The sequence below is a fragment of the Stegostoma tigrinum genome, chromosome 1 (assembly GCF_030684315.1).
Source record: "Stegostoma tigrinum isolate sSteTig4 chromosome 1, sSteTig4.hap1, whole genome shotgun sequence".
Taxonomy (NCBI): Eukaryota; Metazoa; Chordata; class Chondrichthyes; order Orectolobiformes; family Stegostomatidae; genus Stegostoma; species Stegostoma tigrinum.
Window position 1 is genome coordinate 153,740,130 of NC_081354.1, and position 26,788 is coordinate 153,766,917.

The window sequence follows — 26,788 nt, forward strand, 5'->3', positions numbered from 1 at the left end:
TGAAACTTTTCTAGGTGCTTCAGTGGAGCATTACAAAACAAAGTGTGATGTAACAAGACATGTGATCTAATGCCAAATGACCAAACATTTGGTCATAAAGTTGGGTTTTAAGTGCAGAAAAGCCAAGTAAAGGGGTGCAGGGAATCTTGGAGGCTTAGGTACCTGATAGAACAGACACGAATAGGGACCCATTGTGATTGATGATGCACGAAATGGTAGAGTTAGGACAGGCACAAATATCTTGGAGAGGTAAGGATAAATTTGGGAATGATTGTTTGCAAGGACAAAGGTTGAAAGGTTTGTTTTTGGAGGTGAAGGGTGATGGCAACAGATTTAGAGGATAGAGCAGAAGCGCTTGAAAGGATGGACCCATTATACATCTCGGCTAAACTGGGATTCTGGACGGGAAGTTCTGTGATCAACTGTTAATTGAGAATAGGAGTGAATGATTATTTGGTGAATCTCATTGGATAAAATGATTTGTGCAGTCAAGAAATCATGATTTCCCCTTGTTGCTAAAGGTAGAGGGGAGGGGGGCTTCAAGAAATGTTCTGTAGTCAGGAAAAAAGGCTGGATGTTATCTTTGATTCCCAGAATAGGGTGCAGAGGTTGGAGATAATTATCCAGAAACATGAGTCCCTTTCCCACTGCAGTGGCTGAACAATTTACTTCAAATTACTTGAAGAAATCGGAACTGCAAAGCTCAATAATAGTGGCAATGAAATTACCAACTTGTAACACAACCTGTCTTGTTCATGTATGTCCTTTTAAGAATCCTTTCAGATTCTTGGGCCTTCACTTTCTGGAACTTGTTCCCAACACATCTCTGCTTTTCTCTTATATGACACATTCATCTCCTGTGAGACCAAGCTTTTCGTCATTTGATGGTGATATCTGCTTGTGACTTTCTGCATACAGCTTACCCAGTCCAGCATATATGTGATTCCATGCTCAGAGCAATGTGGCTTACCCTTACCTGAGTGCTTAGTTTATTGACAGTGGTTTACTAATTTTACCCTTAAAGGTGTTTGTGGTGGCCATCAATGCACACATTTGCAAAATTTTTGCCAAACAATTTAAGGAATTTGTGGTTAAAGGATAAACTGATGTCTGTTGGCAGAGGTAAACCTCAGCATGTTTCCTGTTTTTATGTTATGAGTATGTGGTTAAAGTAAAGCTAGTGCCTGGTTGGCCTTTGTTATTTTCGAGGATACTGAATAATAAATTGAAACAGGCCTTTTCAGCACTATGTAACTGAGTTCTTATTAAGAATATCTATCTTTTGAGATTTTACCATCAGTGCTATAGTAGCTTTGGAGAGAGAACTGCAAGCAGCTAGGATTATTTTATAACTTGGCATAGTGAGGACTGAATGACTCTCTTCCATTGGAGAAAAAACAGATCAATGGTGAACATGACTCAAACTTTTATTAAAATAGACAAGAGATATTGTGAATCAAGACATTGAATGTATTCTGCTGAATACACCCCTTTGAGCAGGGCTGTTGAGGAATGTAAGTTAAAATAATAGCCCTCTCACTGGTTATTTTTCATCATCAGGAATCAAAAATATGCTGATCTGTAAGTTTGGTTGGTGAGCAAACTTTTGTGATTTCTTTTTAAAGATGTGGACCATGTGTGAGAATAGCACCAGCTTTCAGTGCAATGAGTTCCAAATACCCACATGCTGTCTTTTTGGAGGTGGATGTACATCAGTGTCAGGTAAGTAGGTCAAAAATGCCTATGATTGGTAACTGAATTAAAAGCAAGATTTATCTGAAGCCGTCCAAATGTTTTTTATTTTTCCTGAAAATGTTTCAGCTAATATGTCTACCATGCTGCAATATACAGCCCCTTCTTTCTTCCTTTTGGCATCATCACTATTTTTCTGTAGACCCCAGAGATCTCAAATCTTCTGTGATAATGGGAACTGCAGATGCTGGATAATCCAAGATAACAAAATCTGGAGCTGGATGAACACAGCAGGCCAAGCAGCATCTCAGGAGCACAAAAGCTGACGTTTCGGGCCGAGACCCTTCAGAGAGGGGGATGGGGAGAGGGAACTGGAATAAATAGGGAGAGAGGGGGAGGCGGACTGAAGATGGAGAGAAAAGAAGATAGGTAGAGAGGAGAGTATAGGTGAGGAGGTAGGGAGAGCATAGGTCGGTCCAGGGAAGATGGACAGGTCAAGGAGGCGGGATAAGGTGGTAGGTAGGAAATGGAGGTGTGGCTTGAGGTGGGAGGAAGGGATGGGTGAGAAGAAGAACAGGTTAGGGAGGCAGAGACAGGCTGGGCTGGTTTTGGGATGCAGTGGGAGGAGGGGACGAGCTGGGCTGGTTTTGTGATGCAGTAGGGGGAGGGGGAGGGGAAGAACTGGGCTGGTTTTGGGATGCAGTGGGGGAAGGAGATTTTGAAGCTTGTGAAGTCCACATTGATACCATTGGGCTGCAGGGTTCCCAAGTGGAATATGAGTTGCTGTTCCTGCAACCTTTGGGTGGCATCATTGTGGCACTGCAGGAGGCCCATGATGGACACGTCGTCTTAGGAATGGGAGGGGGAGTTGAAATGGTTCGCGACTGGGAGGTGCAGTTGTTTATTGCGAACCGAGCGGAGGTGTCCTGCAAAGCGGTCCCCAAGCCTCCGCTTGGTTTCCCCAATGTAGAGGAAGCCACAATGGGTGCAATGGATACAATATTACCACATTGGTAGATGTGCAGGTGAACATCTGCTTGATATGGAAGGTCATCTTGGGGCCTGGGATAGGGGAGAGGGAGGTGGTGTGGGTCAAGTGTAGCACTTCCTGCGGTTGCAGGGGAAGGTGCCGGGTGTGGAGGGGTCTTCTCCTGCAACCGCAGGAAGTGCTACACTTGCCTCCACACCACCTCCCTCACCCCTATCCCAGGCCCCAAGATGACCTTCCGTATCAAGCAGATGTTCACCTGCACGTCTACCAATGTGGTAATATTGTATCCATTGCACCTGTTGTGGCCCTCCTCTACATTGGGGAAACCAAGCGGAGGCTTGGGGGACCGCTTTGCAGAACACCTCTGATCGGTTCACAACAAACACCTGCACCTCCCAGTCACGAACCATTTCAACTCCCATTCCTCAGACGACATGTCCATCATGGGCCTCCTGCAGTGCCACAATGATGCCACCCGAAGGTTGCAGGAACAGCAACTCATATTCCGCTTGGGAACCCTGCAGCCCAATGGTATCAATGTGGACTTCACAAGCTTCAAAATCTCCCCTTCCCCCACTGCATCCCAAAACCAGCCCAGTTCTTCCCCGCCCCCCACCGCATCACAAAACCAGCCCAGACTGTCTCTGCTTCCCTAACCTGTTCTTCCTCTCACCCATCCCTTCCTCCCATCTCAAGCCGCACCTCCATTTCCTACCTACCACCTCATCCCGCCTCCTTGACCTGTCCATCTTCCCTGGACTGACCTATCCCCTCCCTACCTCCCCACCTATACTCTCCTCTCTACCTATCTTCTTTACTCTCCATCTTCGGTCCGCCTCCCCCTCTCTCCCTATTTATTCCAGTTCCCTCTCCCATCCCCCTCTCTGATGAAGGATCTAGGCCCGAAACGTCAGCTTTTGTGCTCCTGAGATGCTGCTTGGCCTGCTGTGTTCATCCAGCTCCACACTTTGTTATCTCAAATCTTCTGTTGTCTTAATTTTTTCAAACTCAAACTTAATATCATGTCATCACTCCCTGACTTCCTACTTTCCGTTGTTTTCTGTCTTTCTATCATGGAGTCATAACAACACTGGTCAGTCTATCAAAATCACGATAGTCCTCTACTAGAGATAGGAGGAACTGCGGATGTTGGAGAATCTGAGATAATAAGGTATAGAGCTGAATGAACGAAGGAGGCTGAGCAGCAAGGCTGTCGTTTCGGGCCTAGATCCTTCTTCACAAAAAAATGATTTTTTTTTGCATTGTGTGGCCATACGGTGCTGGAAAGTGCTGGACATATTCTGCTCTCACTTGATATTCCTTTATTAATGGCAAAAATGTGTTGAATAAAACAGTTCCCTGTTACCTTCCTTCTCCTTTAAAGCATAGTGACTTGTTGAGAAGTTGAGTTTGTGGCAGGTGCAATAAACTAGCAACTTCATTTTTAATGGCAATTGATGGACATTTTTAAACAGCAAAAAAAAGTCATGATATGAACAGAAGTGCAGTCGAATAAATTCAGTTTATTTTTGAGGGTGCCAGAGAAAAGTAGTCAGGCAGCAATAATAGAATGACCTGTGTTTAACGAGTATTATGGCCAATGCGAAACAAAGTAGCAGGATAACATCTGTGGAGTGGGGTTCAATCACATGGAAGAACATGAAAAGAAGGGAGAACTCAGGAGAGATTATTAAAGTCTCCAGCCCACAACACAGGACAGTATGCTTGGAAGGGGTTAGGAATCAAACTTCAGGTACACTGGATAAATGGAAGACAATGAGGAGGGAATGTCAAGACAGGGCTGAATGTGTAGAATGTGAATGCACGTGGTATATGAAATAGAATAAAAAATGAGCTTGTGACGCACATTAAAATTGGCAGGTATGATATGGTGGGCATCATGGAGACGTGGCTGCAAGAGGATTAGGATTGGGAGCTAAATATCCAAGGACATACATTCTATCAAAAAGACAGGCAGGTGGGCAGAGAGGGTGGGTTGCCTTATTAGTAAGAAACTAAATTAAATCAATAGCAAGAAAAAAAGTAGGTCCAAATGATGTAGAATCTGTGTGAGTAGAGTTGTGGAACTGCAAAGGTAACAGAACCATAATTGAAACAGCACAAAATATACCAAACGATAGAAAAGGTGTTGAAGAGATCATGGGGGGGTTTCAATATGCAAGTGGACTAGGAAAATGAAAAACAAAGTTGCTGGAAAATCTGGCGGCATCTGTGAAGGAAAAAACAGTTAACGTTTCTCCGGTGACCCTTACTCAGAACTGATTTGCAGCATCTGCAGTTCTTTTGGTTTTTAATCAGGTTGGTAGTGGATTGCAAGAAAAGGAATTTGTGGACTGTCTACGGGAAGGCTTTTTGGAGCAGCTTGTGTTGGAGCCCACTGGGGAACAGGCAATTCTGGATTTAGTGTTGTGTAATGAGACAGGCTTGATAACGGAGCTTAAGGTGATGGAACACTTAAGAGGCAGTGACCATAATATGATAGAATTTACTCTACAATTTGAGAGGGAGAAGGTGGAGTCAGATGAATGGTATTACTGGCAACTACAGAGGCATAAGGAAAGACAGTAGAATAGCAATGGCAAGAGTTGCTGGGAATAATTCAGGGGAAACAGCAAAATTCATTCTTAGGAAAAGGAAGCATATTAAGGGGAAGATAAGATAGCCATGGCTGACAAGAAGTAGGGATGGCATAAAAGCAAAAGAGAAATCATATAACGTGGCGAAGGTCAGCAGGAAACTTGACGATTGGGAAGCCCACAAAGACCAATAGAGGGCAAAGAGAAAAGAAGTAATGAGGGAGAAGATTAAATATGAGGGTAATCTAGCCAGTAATGTAAGAGATGATTGCAAGAGTTTCTTTCGTACAAAGGGCAAAAGAGAGGCAAAAGTGGACATTGGGTTGCTGGGAAATCTTGCTGGAGAAGTAGTCTTACAAAGGAGTGGTTGAACCCCTTTGATAATTAAAACCAAAACCTCCAGAAAAGCTCGCTGCACCTCAATCTGTTAAAGGAAATTTGTAAAGTGGTATAACCTGCCTTTTACTTCCCAATCTGTTTTGGACAGGTGAAACAAAATGAACTTACTAAGTCAAAAAACAAATGTAGTTATCTAGCTCTAATAGTTAACAAGTTAACAGAACTACTAACAAACCGAACAATTCCCCCTTAACTACTATTACCAAAATAACTATTCTTGAATAAAACAAAGTTCTAATTGTATGCTGCTGCAGTAGATACAAGCCCCACTTGTATAAACCAAATTAATTTATAAAATTTAAAGCGTAATCTCTCAAAATTACAGCCAGGATAAATCTTCCAGAATATTCTTTGCCTTTTAGGAACGACACCTTCTGCCAAATTCTTGTATCAGGAAAATTAGCTAAGAGTGCCATAGTACCTTTATTTAGATGGTGCTTATTCTCTGAGATGTTGGCTATTTCTGTGAGTGCCAGTGATTTTCTTTGTTTACAATTGATAGCTGTTGAGAGCAGTTCTCTTAACAGATGGTAGTTTGCTCTCTCACTGATTTTTAAGTGCCCTCTTCTTTTATACCCATGATGACCTATATATTTCTTTATAACAGGATTGGTCTGAGGCTGTCAAAACCAACAAATTTAAATTTAATTGAGCTTTGGTATCCAGGGCCAGGTTTAAATTAATTGGCTAAATTCAAAACCTGTTGTCTTAGTAAAACTGCACCTCCCAGTCGTGACCCATTTCACCCCCCCCCCCCCCAATCCCACTCCTTGGTTGACATGTCCATCCTGGGATTCCTGCAGTGCCACTGTGATGCCACCCGAAGGTTGCAGGAACAGCATCTCATATTTCGCTGGGAACCCTGCAGCCCAATGGTATCAATGTGGACTTCACAAATATCAAAATCTCCTCTCGCCCAACCGCATCCTAAAACCAGCCCAGCTCTTCCCTGCCTCCCTAACCTGTCTTCCCACCTATCCACTCCTCCCACCTCAAGCGCCACCCTATCTCCTACCTAATAGCCTCATCCCACCTCCTTGACCTGTCTGTCCTCCCTGGACCAACCTATCCCCTCCCTAACTCTGTACCTACACTCACCTTTACTGGCTCCACTCCCGCCTCTTTGACCTGTCTGTATCCTCTCCACTTATCTTCTTTATCCATCTTCTATTCACTTCCCCCTCGCTCCCTATTTATTTCAGAATCCTCTTCCCTCCCCCATTTCTGAAAGGGTCCAGACCCAAAATGTCAGCTTTCTTGCTCCTCTGATGCTGCTTGGCCTGCGGCTTTCATCGAGCTCTACATCTTGTTATCTCATACTCCAGCATCAGCAGTTCCTACTTTCTCTGTAACAGTCTTAGTAAAAGTGCTGCTTTACCTGCTAATGGTATAGCCTTTTGATACAATGTTACAATTTCAGCAACTCTGTGCCTCTGCTACCTGCCGACATTTGTTTAAACTCCAAGCCTAAAAAAACACATGGGGACCACGAACTGCTTCCCCCCCCTCATTTTATGAACAAATTCTAAAGTCCTGGCTCACTATCCACAATACGATACCGATGTCACAACAGTAGTAGTGGAGAACAAAGAAATGGCTGAGGAACTGATTTAAGTATTTCGCAATAGTTTTCATGGTGGTGGACAAGAGTTATATCACAAAAGTTTGTTTGAGTTCTGAAGGAGATGGCTGAAGCAATAGTGGAGGCATTACTATTGATCTTTCAGGAATCAATGGAGTCCGGGAGGGTCTCAGGACAGGAAAATTGCTAGTATAACTCCCCCCCATTTAAGAAGAGAGTAAGGCATAAGACAGGAAATTACAGGCCACATAGCCTGACCTTGGTCGTTGGTAAGATTTTGTAACCCACAGAAGGATGAGATTTCTGAAAACTTGGAAGTGTATGATAAACTAGGGCAAATTCAGCATGGTTTCATCAATGGGAGGTCATGCCTGACAAATCTATCAGAATTCTTTGTGGCGATAATTTAGCAGGTGAGGCCAAGGAGAACCAATGGATGTCGTCTTTCTGGACTTCCTGGAGGCCTTTGACAAGCCTCATAGGAGGCTTCTGAGTAACATAAAGGCCCATGGTGTTAGAGGCAAGATGCAAGCATGGACTGAAGACTTGCTGTCTGGCGGAAAGCAGAGAGTAGGGATGAAAGGGTCCTTCTCAGGAGGGCAGCCAGTGACAAGTGGTGTTCCACAAGGATCCGTGTTGGGACCACAACTTTTCAGTTTATACATGAATGATCTAGATGAAGAAACTGAGGGCATTCTGGCTAAGTTTTCAGATGGTGGAAGGACAAGTAGTAGTAAGGAGGTGGGGAGGGTGCAGAAGGATTTAGATGAGTTAGGTAAGTGGGAAAGAAGTGGCAGGTAGGATACATAAAACATAGAACAGTACAGCACAGTACCGGCCCTTCTGCCCACTCTGTTGTGCCGAACTTTTACCCTAGTCCTAAATTCTATCTAACCTCCACCCCTACTTAATGAGGCCGACTCCGCTACCCTCTCCGGCATTGCAATGTGGGAAAGTCATGCACTTTGGTAGGAAGTGTGGAAGCATAGGCTATTTTATAAATAGGGAGAAAATTCGGAAATCTGAAGTGCAAAGGGACTTGGGAGTCTTAATCCAAGATTCTGTTAAGGTAAACTGGCAGGTTGAGTTAGTAGTTAGGAAGACATATCCAGTGTTGGCATTTATTTCGAGAGAACTAGAATATAAAAGCAGGGATGTACTTCTGAAGTTTTATAAATCTCTATTTAGACCTCATTTAGAGTAATGAGTGATTTTACACCCCATACCTCAGCAAGGATGTACTTGCCTTGGAGCTGGTCTAGAGGAGGTTCACAAGAATGATCCCAGGAATGAACAGCTAATTATGAGGAAAATTTGAGGGCTTTGTGTCTATCGTTGATGGTATTTAGAAGGGGGTATCTAATTGAAACTTACAGAATACTGAATGGCCTGGACAGGGTGGATGTTGGGAAGCTGTTCCCATTGGCAGGAGAAACTAGGACCCAAGGGCCTTCGAGTAATGGTCAGACCCTTTAGAATAGAAGTGAGGAGAAATGTCTTCAGCCAGTGAATGATGCAGCTACGGAATTCGTTGCCACAGAAGTCTGTGGAGACCAGGTCATTTAGTATATTTAAGTCAGATAGATAAGTTCTTGATTTTCAAGGCGATCGAGGCTCGCAGGGAGAAAGCATGAGTATGGAGTTGAGAAACTTACCAATCATGATTGATTAGTAGAGTAAACCTGATGTACTGAATGGCCTAATTTCTGCTCCTATATCTTATGATCTTATGGTTTGATTGTTGAAAGCTGTCTTAGATTTTAAATAGATGGTGTTTAGACAGGGAGGATCTGCTAAACATCAGGTTGGAGAAGAAAGTAGAAAGATTTGCAAGATTTTAGGATAGATGAAGATTTTTAATGTGATGACCCTGTGACTCTCAAGAATGACATTGATTGTGCTTGAATTTTTATGGAATAGTATACAAGCTATGGAGTTCTGAATGGGAAACGGTTAGAGTGGATCTTGAAACTGATGAAGAAAATTGTGGACAAATCAAACTTTGAGGCATTTCAACAGTCGTACCAGTGAGTTGCAGATGCAGATTACCACGTATCTGAGGGTAGGTTACCCAGTTACAGGATTTGAAACTCAGCATAGGATCATCCAGGATATGTGTAATTTAAGTGTGACTTTGTCTGTATTAAAGGCTTCCTTCCGTCTTCCTCAATTTCATGCTTCCATTATCCCCTGTGCCCCGCCGTCCTTCAGCATTGTCTAGTATATATCCTATAATCTGAATTTGATTTCAATCCCAGGGAATTAGAAATCAGAAATAGTTCTGTTTCATTTAAGTTTTGAAATTATTAATAAACTTATTACTGTTTCAGCAAACAGCAACAGCCAATAACATCACAGCAACACCATCATTTTTATTCTTCCGAAATAAAGTAAGAATTGACCACCTTCACGGAGCAGATGCCAATGGATTAGAAGAGAAAATCAAACAGCATCTGGAAAATGATCCTGGAATTGAAGATCTGGACATTCCCAGAGGATATGTAAGTAAAACAAGGTTCTGTGAAAACCATAAGCACATTTTTTTAAGTGAGTTATTACTTCCTTATCACTCATGAAAATTACCCAATCTTACTCTGAACTGTTTTTGAATATCTTGTATACTGTTCTGTCAAAGAAAAACCTAGCATATTCACAATAATACTTCCTCTTTCTCTTAAGTTGGCCAAAATTCAAGAAGGAAATGGCAGTTTTTCTCATCCAGCAATAAGTATCTGGAGTGCAATACTTGAATGGGTGGAAACAGATTCCACTGTAGTTTTCAGAATGTAAATACTGAGTAGAACAGAAATTTATGCAGCTGTAGCAGAAAAGCAGGAGAGAGGCGTTTGTTTGCATTTTCTTGACATTTGGGTTGCATGGTTCTAAAATTCTATTCTCCATGCATTCAAGCGAGCTCTAATTTAAAGGCTTACAAGCTGGCAAGGGTACGCTAAGCTGTTTGAGGTTTGAATGGATGAGAAATATGCATGCATCATTTTTAAATCACTCACTTTGCCTTGAAGTATTGAATTAAGAAAACTAGCTACTTAGAGAAAAGAGCTTAAGAATTTGTGGTCAAGGTACAACTAATGAAGTACCAATCCTGATGATGCCTCATATGTATGATGGGAAAAATGGCCACCTCCTATGCTGCATCATTCTGTAAATCTATTTGTTCAGTCATTAGAGTTGAAATTTTAACTATCACCTTTTTAATACAGATCTGAGAGCATGGTTAATGCATCTTGGCTGACATCATAAGGTAAATCTTCCTTTGTCAGCACATTAAAAACAAATATTCTGGGGGACAAACCAACACAATTGAGCTTGAAGATTCTGGGAAATCCCACTTTTAGACAAATAATGCAAACCTTGTCAGCTCGTGATTAAATTATAACATAATATCAATGACCTAATTAGGTAAGTACAAAATGTTATTGCTCAGCAAAATAAGCCAAAGTTTGGTTTGAGAAGATCATGGGAAAGTGCTTAAAGTTACACAATAGTGAATTGGCTTAATATTCTTTACTGAAGAATTCATTGCTAACTGTAATTCATTGTGTGCTACTGCCTTTGGGTTGGGAAGGAAAATCAAATAGACCCCATTCCAAATCCCACCCATGACTGATTACGATTGGTTAGGTCTTTTACAGTTCATTAGTCTGATGCTGACTATTTTAGGTTTGTGTGTGGCTGGACAGCTTTCACCATTGGAAGTACACGTTTAGAAAAGAAACGGTGACAATTTGAAAACACGTGAAAGTAGTGCAGGAGCTCCATTATGATATTAAGTGACTTGTGAACTCAAGTCTTGAATGTAATGGTTAAAGTTTAAGTAAATTGTATATAATACAGAATTTGGAATGCACAATGGGATCTCCAATGGAGAAAAATGAGTGTGCTAAACTTGAGTGTACTGTTTGAAACAAGATTTTCTTTTTGATTCCTCATCAGAGTAAAGATATGCTTTAGACTCAGTGTGGGACTGAATATATATCTCGTCATATCTGGAATTTATCATGGATTTCAATATAAGAGCGGTGTGTTCTTAATACAGTTATTAGTGTCCACCTAGGAAATTCATGTCACTGGTCATGAGTTCTTGTGGGTCCTTGTGTGACTGGTGAGTCTGATCCTCGAGCACATAGTTGGTAGATGTTTGTGGGATGTGGAAGTGGCCGTGGCCTTGGCCTTGATTGATACCATTCCTTTTTTTCTGTTCCCTTTCTGTACTTTCTGAACTGGTGTCCTTGGATATGGATAATGATGGGATAGTGTAGGGGGAGGGGCTTAGATTAATTCACAGGTCGGCGCAACATCGAGGGCCGAAGGGCCTGTTCTACACTGTATTGATCTATGTTCTATAATTGTGTCCCTTCATACAGGAATTTCCTCCAAGTTGAGTTCTTCTGAACGAGGGCCTTCCATGCTTTGATTGTATCATTTCTTGAGGGAAGCCTTCAGGGAGTCTTTGAAAAACTTCCTCTGTCCTGCTCTTATTTGAGTGGCTCCCTGAGTTGGTTGAAGAAAATTTCCTTTGGTAGTCAGAACTCTGGCATCCTAAGCATGTGGTTTCGATAATCATGACATGATACTGTTGATGTTAGTTGTTTTATGGACGCTGATGTCAGCATATGTTTTCCTAGTTGATGCAGAGAACCTATCTCAATTAGCAGTAATGGTAATTGTCAAGGGCCATGAAGTAGCATCAATACGTATTCCAAGTTTCAGAGCCATGTAGAAGAGTCACGGGGCTGACTGCCTTGTACACATGGATCAAGCACAGATGTAAGAGTTGTCAAAGACTCTCATCCTTAGACATCTGTGGGTAGCATTCATATTTGGATGCCACGTTACATCTACGATGTCGGCCTTAAATGAGAGGTAGCTTCCCAAGTGAGGTAAATGTTCCATGTTTGGGAGGATTAGTCCATTGCTCTTAGTGTCAGGATGGATAGGAACTTGCCCTGGCATAGCTTGGTAAAGGGGTTGAGGCTGAGACCAATTCTTTGGTATGCTTCTGTAAAGGTACTAAGTGAGCCTTGAAGATTCTCTTCTGGGAGAGAAAAGGTGATATTGTTATCCAAATTATGAAGTTCCACAAGCGAGATCAATGTTGTTTTCTTCTGGTTTTGGTTGAACAGCTTTCTCCTTATCCTGTAGACAGTGTCCACAGTACTGCGAAGCTTGTTCTTGACAAGAGGAAGAATGATGGCGATGAAGATAGAGAAAAGGTGATGACCTGTCTTGACCTCAAAGGATTCTGATATTTTACTATTGGTGAGACAGCCATTGACATCTTTTTGAGGAGGAGATGGAGGATGTTGATGAAATTTATTGGCAAGCTGGTCTTTGAAAGGGGTTTCCATAGCTCCACCCGAATGACTAAGCCAAAGGCTTAGTCGGATAAATGAAGGCCATGTAGAGTAGTAGCTGTTGTTTCTGGCGTTTCTCTTGAAGGTACCAAGTAGGGAAAGTCATGTCTGTGATTGCCAATGACAATTAATGATAAACTGATACACTAAATATCTTAATCTGTACATACAATGAAATGAAATTTCTGTTGCATTTTTGCCAGGTTCCAGCTGCCTCCTTCAATTAAATTGGAGGCTACATTACATTGGCAAGCTCTGGCCCAAAAAACTCCCTAATCTCTGTTCACTGTTATGATACATCAGATCTTTACACTTAATGTACAATGGTACACAGGTTTTCATGGAGAACTTGAAAATTGATCAAAGTGTTCAGTTCTGGCAGCGTCCGTGGAGAGAGAAACAGTTCATATTTTTGGTCAATGTCAATGTCCTTTCATTAGTACTCAATAGGATTCTGTGTAACCTTATAATTTCTCATGTGAGCTGTGGAGGCACAGATTTTTTTCAAAATGCAGAGGTAAATGTATTCTTGCCTGACAAGGGAATGTAAGATTATTGGGGATGTCTGTGAATGTGAATTTAAGGCCATATTCAGATTAGCAACAATCTACTGAATAACTGAGTAGGTTCAAAAAGCTAGATCCCTCCCTTTTAATCTATCTGTCTGCATGTCGGTGGAACATCGAGGGCCGAAGGGCCTGTTTGCGCTGCATTGTTCTATGTTCTATATCACAGCTGAAACACTTACTGTTGTTCTGTGTCCATTCTGCCTGACCTTCTTAACAATTGCAACATTTGCAGTTCAAATTTCTAGCCTCTGCAGTTTTTGCTTTCATAATGAAGAATGTCTACTCAATTAAATCAATTTGCTTTGCTTTTTTGTTTTGCAGATGGATTTGATGCCTTTTATAAATAAGGCTGGGTGTGAATGTCTTAATGAAAGTGATGAATATGGATTTGACAATTGTCTACAAAAAGACACAACATATTTGGAATCTGACTGTGATGAACAGGTAAGGGCTTTGAATACTTTTGGAATAGGCTAAAAATATAACCTGAATTATGATTTAACAAGATTGTTCGCTTACCAGTGCTTCAAATTGCAACATTTTACATACTTTCTGTAACAACTTTTATCCCTCATGTTCTATCTCGTATCATTTTAAAAAATAATTTGCTAATCAGTTCACAGTACAAATTGTTGCTCCTTGAACTGTGTTTTTTTATTTTATAAAACACATTGAAAGCATTTAAAATGGTTGTGTTAGCAAGATGTGCCAATTCTTTTTCATGTTTATTAAATGCAATGCAGTCAGAACAGTCAGTGTCGTGCAGTTTTTTTTAAAAATGCAGTTGAGATCAGTTCCTTTTATCCATAGAAAAGGACATGGAAGGCCTCTGGGTAAGCCTGATTGGCACAGGTAGTGAGTGGGCTGGTGAATTTAGAAAGCAATGGGTTGCCAATGTGTTGGTGTTTAGTACCTGGTTAGTTCATGGATAACAAGGTGTGGAACAGGAAAACAGCAGGCCAAGCAGCATCTTCAGAGCACAAAAGCTGACGTTTCGGGCCTAGACCCTTCACAAAAGCTGACGTTTCGGGCCTAGACCCTTCACAAAAGCTGACGTTTCGGGCCTAGACCCTTCACAAAAGCTGACGTTTCGGGCCTAGACCCTTCACAAAAGCTGACGTTTCGGGCCTAGACCCTTCACAAAAGCTGACGTTTCGGGCCTAGACCCTTCACCATCTTTTCTGATGAAGGGTCTAGGCCCGAAGCATCAGCATTTGTGCTCCTAAAATGCAGCTTGGCTTGCTGAGTTCATCCAACTCCAAACTTTCTTAACAAAGTGTGAACCTGGCTGAACACAGCAGGCCAAGCAGCATCTGAGGAGCACAAAAGCTGACGTTTCGGGCCTAGACCCTTCATCAGAAAAGATGGTGAAGGGTCTAGGCCCAAAACGTCAGCTTTTGTGAAGGGTCTAGGCCCGAAACATCAGCTTTTGCTGCTTGGCCTGCTGTGTTCAGCCAGCTTCACACTTTGTTATCTTGGATTCTCCAGCATCTGCAATTCCCATTATCTCTAGTTCATGGAAACTTCTTTCTTTAAAAAAAACGCAAGTTATTTTTCCAAATGTTTGCAAATTTGTGTTCTATATAACCTAATATTGAGAAAATAAAATTGTGACTCCAATGAAATTACTTTGGGAAATATATGGGATTGGCCTCTGTTTGTTTTTCATAATTAAATTCTAATTTGAGTAGGACAGAAACCAGTTTAGATGTTTCTTGAATTGGAATTTTTTTTCAACGTGGACTCAATGGCTTGCATTCAGTGTGTGGTATCTTTGTCAAATGGGAAATGGATTAGTTTTCACATTCTGTCCACCAATTAGTAGACATCTGAAATAAGTATGTCGATGCATAGTAAATGACTTTGGAAGTGCTGTCCATGCTGGAGGTTAAACCAACATGCACAACAAATACGAGAGTTGCTTGTGTAACTTTAAGCAGTGTGGCGTATGTGGTTGAGGTTCGTTTGAGCATTTCTTGCTTTCTTAATTCCTTATGTAACAGAATCATTTTTTCCTAACTTTTTCTCATAATCTACTGAGTCACTTTAATGATTTCTTTCCCACTCTGATTCCCTAAGCTGCTTTATAAACTTTGAAAGTTTCTTTGCAAACTCTTGCAGCTTTAGTTCACAAAAAAAACATTTCTGCTAAGATGAAACTGTTCTGCTGAACTAATAATTCTTCTGAATGGAACTCAAACTAAACTAGTGACCCCTGTCTATTTTCTCTGTAATAAATGTTTGTTTGTAGACGCTTCATCCATTAATGTTCTGTGTCTTGTCCTTTTGCTGATTACCCATCTGCCTTGATTAAAATTCCCAAATGGTGATACAGTAAAGACCTCTCGCATGACAGCATTTAAGGATAAAGTAGTCAAACACTTGAGGGCAACAGGAATAAAAAGGGGCCATGTCCCCAGGCAGGAAGTAGTGAAATGGATGGATGTGTGAGTGGAGCTTAAAGCCACGAAGTGAAAGTGTCTGTTACTGTAAATTTGAAGTATTTTATTCTTGATACTTAAGGAATTTTTTTGTTTATTTTTAAACAGCTTCTTGTGACAATAGCATTTAACCAGCCAGTCAAGCTCTATTCTATGAGACTTCAAGCCCCTGACAATGGTGAGTTATGTGAAACTCATTATGGAACATGTTTTAATTTTTATACATTATTCTTCCCACCATTTGATTTCCCTTTGCTGTAATTAATATATGACTACAAATGAACAAATACAGCACAGGAACAGGCCCTTCAGCCCCCAGGCTTGTGTCAGCCATCATGTCCTAATTAATTTAAAAACAAACCTGCCATTTTTCGGTCTGAGACAGTAGGAACTGCAGCTGCTGGAGAATCCGAGATTACAAGGTGTAGACCTGGCTGAACACAGCAGGCCAAACAGGAAAGCTGATGTTTTGGGCCTAGACCCTTCATCACAAATCTAGGCCCAAAACATCAGCTTTCCTACTTCTAAGATGCTGCTTGGCCCGATGTGTTCATCCAGCTTTACACCTTATGTCCATTTTTCGATCTGTATCCCTCTATTCCGTCCTTATTCATGCACCCATCTAGGTGCCTCGTAAATGCCTTCGATGTGCCCACTTGCTCCACCTCTTCAGGCTGCTACCAGCCTCTGTATGAAAAACTTCCGTCGCACATCCCCCTTAAACTTTCCCCCTCTGACCTTGAAACTGTACCCCCTTGTAAGTGAAATTTCAGCCCTGGGAAAAAGCCTCTGACTATCCACCCTCTCTCTGCCCCTCATAATTTTATAGACCTCTATCAGGTTTCCTCTCAGCCACTATTATTCCAGTGAAAACAATCCTAGTCTATTTAACCTTTCCTCATAGTCAGTGTCCTGAAGACCAGGCAATATCCTGGTGAATCTTCTCTGTACTCCACAGCTTCCACATCCTTCTGCTGGTGTGGTGACCAAAACTGCACACAATACTCCAAATGCAGCCTAACAAGGGTTTTATATAGCTGCAACATGGTTTGCCAACTCTTGTACTCCACACCCAGATGATGAAGGCAAGCATGCCACATGCCTTCTTAATCACTTTGGCTAACTGTGTGGCCACTTTCCGGGAACTCTGGACCTCACGCCCAGATCCATCAGCACGTTAGTGTTCTTGAGAGTTCTGCCATTTACAATATAATTCACCCCTAAATTTGATCCTCAAGATGCACCACCTCGCTTTTGTCTGGATTAAACTCCATCTGCCATTTCTGTGCCCAAGTTACCAATCTATCTATACCCTGTTGTATACTTTCATAATCGTTGGCACTAACAACAACTCCACCAATTTTTGTATCATCAGCAAACGTGCTTATCAGACTATCCATGTTTTATTCCAGATCATTTATATATACTACAAACAACAAAAGACCTAAGGCTGACCCCTGTGGAACACTACTAGCTACTGGTCTCCATTCTGAAAAACATCCTTCCACCACTACCCTCTGTCTTCCTTGACCAAGCCAATTTCCTATCCATATAGCCAGACCACACTGAATCCCTTGTGATTTTAGTTTTTGTGCCAACCTGCCGTGTGGGACTTTATCACATGCCTTATTAAGGTCCATATAAATTACATCCACAGCTCTTCCCTTATCAATTATCCTTGTTACTTCTTCAAAAAATTCATTTGTCGGTGAGACATGACGTTCCCTGGACATAACCATGCTGCCTGTCACTACCTAGTCGATTTTCCTCCAAATGCGAATATATCTTGATCCTCAATATCTTCTCCAAGAGCTTCCTTACCACAGATGTCAAGCTCACCAGCCTATAGTTTCCTGGATTATCCCAGCATCCTTTCTTAAACAAGGGAAGAAATTCACTAATTTCCAGTCCTCTGGAACTTCACCTGTGGTCAACGAGAATGTGAAGGTATTTGCCAATGCCCCAGATATTTTCTCCCTTGCCTCTCTAAGGTCTACCTTCCCCAGAAGACTTGGGATTACTACCCTGGAAGTCCTGCTCCCTGCCTAACTCCTTGAATTGTCTTCACAGGACCCCTTCCTTCTTCCTACCTATGCCAGTGTGGACAATGACTTCTGGCTGTTTTCCCTCCTGCTTCAGGATGTCCTGTACCTGCTCGGAGGCATCAAGGACTCTGGCATCAGGGAGGCAACGCACCCACCTAGTGTCTCGTTCACTGCCACAAGCGCCCGACTGTGCTCCAGGCTATTGAGTCACCTATTGCCATTGCTTGCCTAGACTTCGCCACACTCTGCTCTACAGCAGAATCAGCTGTGGTGCCACAGATCTGGCTACTGCTATTACTATCTCCTGAGAGGCTATCCTCCGCAACAATGTTCAAAATGGTATATCTGATTTGAAAGGGGAATAGCCACAGGAGACTCCTGAGCTACTTGCCTGCCTCTCCTGGTGGCCACCCACCTATCTGCCTGGACCTGTGGTGTGATCACCTCCCTAAAGCTAGAATCTGTCACTGTCTCTGTCCCTGTATGCACCACAGTGTGCCCAGCTGCTTCTCCAGCTGAACCACACAGTCTGTGAGGAGCTGCAGATGCAGTTTTCAGGGTCACGTTCCCTGATTTCCCACACCTGACAGGAGGAGCATACTACCGCCCTGAATGCCATCTCTGTCCTTTTACACCTTTTTAAAAAAAAGAAGAATTTTGTTTTCAACATGCTGCAGTGTTTTTAGTTAGAGGTGGTGTGTGAGGAATGAGCTAAATCGGCACTGCCATTTTTTTCCCCCCCTTATGTTCTGCTCTTCTTTGTTCATGTCTGAGTGTGATTCATATCTGTTTGTGCTATGTGCATTCAAGGTGTCTGTTTTTGAGCTTTTTTCCTCTTGGATAAGAAATATTGCACTGAGAGAAAGCATTAACTTTAACTTCAGTAATCTGTTCTAACTTGTTCAAAGCATTATGAGTCAAGACAAATCTTTTCGTAGCCTTGTACTTAAATGTTTAGGCATTTTACTTATATCTTCAGTTACTTTTCATTTTCTGTGTTTATGTAATTTTATTTAAATTATTATTGCAAAAGTACAGGTTGTTGTAATGGGAAAAACTGAATGTTTGAATTGCCTAGATTGGGAACACGTTGTGTTGAGAGTAGAATGGTATCTGTGCTAAACAATGAACATAAAACATGGAACAAAAGCAAATTTGCTGGAAAAGCTCAGCAGGTCTGACAGCATCTGTGGAGGAGAAAACAGTTAACGTTTCGGGTCCGGTGATCCTTCCACAGAGGAAGGGTCTGAGGAAGGGTCACCAGACCCGAAACGTTAACTCTGTTTTCTCCTCCACAGATGCAGCCAGATCTGCTGAACTTTTCCAGCAACTTTGTTTTTGTTCCTGATTTACAGCATCCGCAATTCTTTTCATTTTTTATTTTGAACAGAAAGTGTGCCTTGACACAAAAACAGAATTCCGGCCTTCCTTGCCCCTTGACTTATTTTGGCCATGAACTTGGTAAGGGAAAAAGTACTACCTGAACTTGCCCCATAATTTTACAATGCTGTATTTTATTAGTCCACGTTATCGGCATTTAAGAGAGAAAGGAAATTTCAGTGTTAAAGAAGTGACTGCCCTCTATGTTCATTATTTACTGTGTTACAACTTATAAGGCCCCATAAAATACATGGTTTCTTCAAACAAATCTCTCTTTTTGGCAGAGTTTTGGTTTTTTTTTGTTTGGAAAATACCATGTATGATGTAGCATTGCTGACTTAAGGTGAGGGAAGACTTCATAACTAGTTACAGTTAATTCCAGCCAATAGGATTTCTAAAGGGCTTGTCAGGGTAAACAGTGAGGTGATGTTTCCCCTCCACAGGAGAGTCTGTGACAAGAGGGCCTAATCTCAGGATAAAGAGAGCACTAGTTTAAGACTGAAATGAGTATGAATTTCTTCTCAGGGCTGAAAAGCTTTTCAACTCCTTACCACAAAGAGGTATTGGGTACAGTCTTTGTGTGTATATATAAGCCTGAGATAGATAGATAGATAGATTCCTGATCAATGAGGAAATCAAGGATTACTGGGAAAAGGCAGTCGGTGTGAGGAATATCAAATCAACCATGATTCAATAGAATATTGTCACAAACTTAGCTATTCTTACGGTCTAATGTGCATGATATGAGACATTAGAACGTATAAAACTGAAGTCTGTCTCAAAGTCTAAATGTAATTCAGTGGATGGAGGTTATCAAGTATTGAGATCAGTGGATCAGAATGCAGCTCAGTAGCAGGATCACATCAGTCAAGGATTCTTGCGGATAATCCGGTCACTACAATTGAGAAGAGAAAGCTTTATGAATATTTCATCCTCAACCCTGTTGGAGCCCAGCATGTGTGTGGGAATCAGTGTTGATTGGTTTTCAAACACTTACAACCAGACATGCCATTTGGAAGATTATACTTGGTTTTCTCATGTAATGCTTTCTACTTTACCCGTTGTAATAGATGCCAATTCCCATTTTTTTTCATTTTGCTCCAAATCATACTAAAGTGTATGTTGCAGTGGTCCTTGTAATATTCCTGCTGTTGTCTCAACATAACTGACCTTACCATCCAGATAGAAATCAACTACTCGAGTGCTTTAGATGGTGAGGAGACTTCGGAGCTTCATCAACATTGAGCTTTGTGATGTTAGCTAAAAAGTAATGTAGTACCAAATGAAACGAGATGTGATGTTTTTGAGGACAGTCATTGCGTCCCCTTGGCATCCCTGTTCTTGAGGAAAATGCTCTGACTCAATCACCTTCAATTACTGGGGTTTTTTATTGATGTCGTGTGGATTGAATTAATCAGACTGACCTTAATTCTTTTAAATGCATCTGATTTTTGGCCAATATCAAATGACTAGTTCTTGTTTGACCAGAAAGAATGAAATGCATTTCCTAATGATGAATGATGTTGCTTTGAAAGTTCCACAAAATATTTGCAACCAGCATTGGACTTAATTGACGACAAAATTACTCTGGATGAACTAGGAACTGGAACAGAGCAATGGATAATCTTATTTTTTTTGTATTCCATCTGCAAAGCTCGGGTGTACAGCATGGCCACACTTTTTGATCAATAAAATTGAAAAAAATGCTGTTTAAAATAGAATCTGTCTATTCTTTGGCAAACGATCCATAAAGTTGGCATGAGGGAGTAATCACTATCACCTTGAACATGGGAAACTATCAAATTAGGGTTGTCTGTGGGGAATCGCTCCTCACCATAGTTCAAGATCATGGAGATTGCTTTTACCAGCTGTCTCTTCATTTCAAAGAATCAGTTCACTTTCAGGTGAAGTTTCTGTGACCAGTCACTATTCATTGAGACTAGGATTCTCCTAGATTCACAAAGACGGAATGGAGACAATGAAGTTATCTGTTTGTGATATGGTGCATGATGGGGATTATAGCTTAAGACATCAAGGACCATTGAATGTATTCCTGACTAAAAAGCTGATCAATAGTGGATACCATTTCCCTTTCAATAGATCATTAGAGCGTATGCAGTGATTATTTTATCTCTGTGGTGTGCACTGAATGTCTCCTCTATGCAGCATTTATTTTAATGATCTATCTAACTCAATTTCACATGAATTTATATATCCTGATCTTATCCCTGTGCTACCTTGACTCCACAGACAAACCCACTATTGACCTGAAGATAACAAAGTGTGAAGCTGGATGAACACAGCAGGCCAAGCAGCATCTCAGGAGCACAAAAGCTGATGTTCGGGCCCTCTGAAGGAGGGTCTAGGCCGGAAACGTCAGCTTTTTGTGCTCCTAATATGCTGCTTGGCCTGCTGTGCTCATCCAGCTTCACACTTTGTTATCTTGGATTCTCCAGCATCTGCAGTTCCCATTGTCTCTGATTGACCGGAAGATGGCAGCTTTGTTCTCAGGTCTGCAAAACTGGAATAGCAATGGAGTTACCACTGCGCCACAGGTCACTCTTTGTTGTCAGTTAGTTTCAAACAAGATATATTGAAGGAATTTGGGTGCAATCGTTCTTCAGTAGCGTGAGGTTGAAGCTCACCTGAAAGTATTTCCCTTATCTGACAATAAAGTCTTTACTATTGCCCTGTTTTAAACACATTTTCCTGTGATTGAGGCAGCACAACAGTCCAATGTATAATTTAACTACCACCTGTACAACAGTTCAACACAAGTGTAGTACAGTATTTGCTAGTTCAGAAATCATTTTTTAAAGCATTGGGGGGTAGGGATTTCACCTTACTGACACTTGCATACTTTTAAAGGAGAAGGTTGAAAAATGGATATTGATGATTTTCATCTTCCATGTTGCGTATCCACGTTGATTACTTGTGCCCTGCTTTGAATCAATGTAGTATGCTCGTTCCAATCTTTGGTAGAGATGTTTCAGTGTTTAGGCTGCCAGTTTTCATTGGTGTTGACTGGTTTATATAGATTAATTTTTTTTGCATTTACAGGCCGAGGTCCCAAATTTGTAAAAGTATTCACCAATTTGCCACGGTCATTTGATTTTGATGATGCTGAAAGAAGTGAACCAACCCAAACCCTAGAGTTAACACCAGAAGACCTCCAAGAGGATGGAGTTGTGCCATTACGCTATGTCAAATTTCAGAATGTTAATAGTGTAACAGTGAGTGATGTTTTTGAAATTCACAATTTTTTCGAAGTACTTAATGTATTGGTACTTAGGTTTTACTTCATGTTGCAAGCAAAATCTCATTCACAAGGTATCTTTGTGTTCCTGTGTATGAAACACAAAGTTACATGCAGATGCTGTACATAATTAAGAATGCACATGGAATTTTCACCCTGTATTACTTGATGGTTGTAGTTTAAACATTATTAAGTCTGACTATAACCGTACAGGACGTTGGTGAAGCAGCAGCTGGAGTGCTGTTTACAGTTTTGGTTCCTGTATTTTTAAGAAAAAAAAAGGATATCTTGATGTTGGAGGCAGTTTGAAAAACGATTCACTCGTCTGGTTCATAGAAAACCACAGAAGAGTCCCTTAGGTCAGTGCAGACTTGATGGGCCAATCTGCACAAGTTCCAATTTCCAGCACTTGGAATCGTTTATGACATTTCCAGGTTTTTTTTTCACTCCTAGAATGTGGGCATCACTGGCTGTCCAGCAGTTCTTTTAATTGCTCATCCTCAGCTGTCCTTGGGAAGATGGTGATGAACTGCTGTAGCCCATATGCTGTAGATTGACTCACAAGGTCTGGCAGTAACTGATCGGTCATTGCAAAAGTGAACTATTTTGTGTGCTCTAATTAAATCTCCTGCAATTTAACCTTTTTTGTTTTTCAGCTTTTTATCAAATCAAATCAGGGTGACGAGGACACCACAAGAATTAACTACCTTGCATTTATTGGTACCCCTGTGCAAACAACAAACATGTTGGATTTTAGACGGGTAAGTTGTACATACTTAAATTTTAATATATTGAGTAACTAGATTAAAGGGATGCATGTGTGATGTTCTACTTCCCGCCTGTCAGAAACTGATGATTTGTGATTGTACAAGATGGTAGACAACAATTCAAAGCCAAGGGCTATTAAAAGCTGGGCCTAAAAGATCTTTTGGACTTTTTTTTTACTGAAAAGATTTTTTGGCTTTCACAGGATGTAAATGTAGCTGCTTAGAACAGCAACAAAAACAGAAATCGCTGGAAAAACCAGACCTGCTGACCTTTTCCAGCAATTTCTGTTTTTGTTTCTGATTTACAGCATCCATAGTTCTTTCGGCTCTAATTTGTTTAGAGTAGCATCTTTTGCTCACCTCTTATTAGATCAGGGCAGCACGGTGGCACAGTGGTTAGCACTGCAGCCTCACAGCACCAGGGACCCGGGTTCGATTCCAACCTCGGGCAACTGTCTGTGCGGAGTTTGCACATTCTCCCCGTGTCTGCGTGGGTTTCCTCCGGGTGCTCCGGTTTCCTCCCACAGTCCAAAGATGTGCAGGCTAGGTGGATCGATCATGCTAAATTGCCCGTAGTGTTCAGGGGTGTGTAGGTTATAGGGGGATGAGTTGGGGTGGGGTGCTTCAAGGGGCAGTGTGGACTTGTTGGGCCGAAGGGCCTGTTTCCACACTGTAGGGAATCTAATCATATGAAGGTGGTGGTAAGCAGCCTTTTTGAACTATTGCAGTCCATGTAGTGTAGGTACATCCAAGATGCTTTTAAGGAGTAAGTTCCAGGATTTTGACCCAGCAACAGTGAAGGAATGTTGATATAATTCCATGCTGATTAATGTAGCAGACTAAAAGTGTTGAATGACATTTTCATGCTCCCTCACTGATGATGCTTGAATCCCATACAATTCCTGTACACTTTTTGTTTGTTCTCTGGATGTGGACATCTCTTGCCCTTGATGTTTGTTTGTGGTTATATTAGCCGTTGATTGGTGAGGTGCTTTCGATGCAGCAATTAGCCAAGGCTCCAATGCATCTTGTAGATGGCACACATGCTACTATTACGTCATTGGTGGAGGGAGTGAATATTTATGGTAATGAATGTAGTGCCAATCACACAGGCTGCTTTGTCATGTATGTTGCATGTTGAGCTTCTTGAATATTGTTGGAGTTGCACTTACCCAGACAGAGTGAGAGTATTCCTGACTTGCAGATGGTAGACAGACTTTGGGGAGTCAAGAATTCCTAGCTTTTGATCTGCTGTTGCAGCCACAATGTTTGTTTAACTGGTCCACTTATGTTTCTAGTCATTTGGTAACCCCGGAGGATGTTAGTTTGGATTTCAACCACAGTAGAGCTATTGAATATCAAGGGGCGATGGTTAGAATCTCTCTTGTTAGAGCTGATCGTTGCTTGGCACTTGTGTTGTGAGTGGAATTTGTTACTTATCCTGAGCAGGAACATCATCCTAGTCTTACTGCATATAGACATTGCTGATGCTTGGTAATTGTATGGCAATCTTCTTATTGGGGCTGGCTAATGTAAAAGGTAAAACAATAAACTCTGACTGCTCGTCTTGGTTCCCTTGAATATTCTTGGGTCAGATCTGCTTGTTAAATCCATCCTGTTAAGAGGACAAAAGCTTTCACAGGATTCCAGGTATGGTCTAATTTAGTGCCTTATATAATTTTAGCAAATTTTCCCTGTTTGTATACTGCATTTGTATTGAAATAATGGTGAACTGCACATTTGACTTCCCTATTAGCAGCTGAATTTATATGCAAGCTTTCTGTGATAGATCATCTAATTCAGTATCCTGTTCCCACTCTTGCTCCATACCCTTTGATTCTGTTAGCCAGAGAATGGAATCTATCATCATCTTGAAAACAAACATAACTTTGAAAACATAACCTCACATTTTCCACATTCCATTGTCAAGTTTTTGCTCCCTCACTTATCCTGTGTATATCCTTCTGCAGACTCTGTCATCCTCACCAGTTGCCACCTTACCTATTTTTGTATCAACTGTTAAAAACAACGGCAAATGTATTTGGTTACGTGATCCAAGTAAGTAATTCTGGCCCCAGCTCCAATCCATAATAGTTATGGTTTGCCATCCTGAAAATGCCCCTTTATACTGACTCTCTCTTCTAATAGTTGACCAATTCTCTTTCCATGCTAATATTATATCACCTTCAAAGGCATAAAACCATAGGATGTAGGTGCTGAAGCAGGTCACTCAGCTCGTTGAAACTGTTGTTTGTTTCAATGAGTTCATGACTGATCTGATAATCCTCAACTCTACTTTCCTACCTTTTCCCAATAACCTTTACAGGTTAAATATCTGTCTGTCTCAGACTCGAATAAATTTAGTGACCCGGTCTGTACGGTCCCCTGTAGTTTTCTTTACAATCCATAAATTCACTGTCTTCTGATAAAACAAATTCCTCCTCATCTCTGCCTTAGAAGGTTGACTCCCTTATTATAAGATTGTGCCGTCTGATCATAGATTCTACATCAAGGGGGGATGATCTTTCCACGTTGAATCTTGCATGTTTCAATAAGGTTGCATCTGATTTCTAAACTCCACAAAGTACAGGCCAAACGTGTGAGGAGAGTCTTCCATACCTGGGATAAACCTAGTGAACCTTCTCTGGACTGCCTCCAACACTACAGTTTTCCTTAGGTAAGAGGCCACAGACTGTGGTCTGACACTACTGTACCTTGTGTATTAGCGAGACTTTATGGTTTTTATACTGCATTTCCTTTGAAATGGAACGCCACCTTTTATTTTAACAGAATTCTAGGTATGATTTTGCCACCTGACAGATTTATACTCCAGTACATTGTTAAAAGTATTAATTTTTTTTGTAAAATCAGTACTCTAAATTTGTTTTCCTAGATTGCTGGAAAGAAAGGAGAAAGCCACTAACTGAATGAAGGAAAGACTGCAGTGTCGATTGTGTGTTGATTCGACCACACTTGGCCAATACTATTTTCTGGATTCTTGCAATGTCGTCAATACCATGAATCTTGATTCGGCTCCCTAAAGTCTCTCGCTTCCAGACTTCCAAGCAAATCATTGTTCGGTTTAAAATATTTTGTGGATTATTCTTGATTGTGATGAACTGGTTTAATTATTTTCTGCAAAATGAAAATTAGTCATTCTGGAAGTCACCTTGGGATGCACCTGAAAGTCAAAGTTGTGCAATTAACCTTGCTGTAAAACTAGTCAATTTAAATATGGTGATACTTTCCAGATCTTTGTGGATTCCAATGGTAAGCTTTTTCCTCTAAATTGAAGAAATATAAACATGACTGCATTTGCTGTCTGTTAACTCTAATGCTGATAGTCTTGGATAATTAAAATAACGTTTGCCTATTTTTGCCAATGGATTGTCTTTTATGTCAAAAATTAACTTCAGGCGTGTTGCATATGCATTTTGATATTTTCTTTTGGTAAGTTGTGAACTTTTCCAATAGTGATACTTTACTTCTTATCTTCGGGTCTTACTGAAACTTCAAAATCCTCACCAAGCTCAGTATGCACTTCTCTCTGATTAATATGGGTGCGCAATCATGGATGTACAGTGCCATATACATGACTAGATGAATAGTCATGTTGTAGCAGGGAAATCCAAAATGTCACATGCAATATCATGATGCAATCCATTGCCTTTTTGCAAAAAAGTAAACATCCACA

At 41.1% G+C, this 26,788-nt stretch overlaps 1 protein-coding gene across 2 annotated transcripts in view; it reads left to right on the forward strand.

Annotated features, from left to right (window-relative positions):
• The window catches only part of txnl1 (thioredoxin-like 1), a 41,141-nt gene extending 14,674 nt beyond the window's left edge, over positions 1-26,467 (forward strand). For both annotated transcript variants that reach the window (XM_048535599.2, XM_048535609.2), the window contains exons 2-8: positions 1,626-1,722; positions 9,592-9,762; positions 13,527-13,649; positions 15,755-15,824; positions 22,132-22,304; positions 22,984-23,088; positions 25,988-26,467. In XM_048535599.2, coding sequence (XP_048391556.1) covers positions 1,626-1,722; positions 9,592-9,762; positions 13,527-13,649; positions 15,755-15,824; positions 22,132-22,304; positions 22,984-23,088; positions 25,988-26,017 — 769 coding nt within the window. In that variant the 3' untranslated portion in view covers positions 26,018-26,467. The remainder of the gene's footprint in view (positions 1-1,625; positions 1,723-9,591; positions 9,763-13,526; positions 13,650-15,754; positions 15,825-22,131; positions 22,305-22,983; positions 23,089-25,987) is intronic.
• The last annotated feature ends 321 nt before the right edge of the window (positions 26,468-26,788 follow it).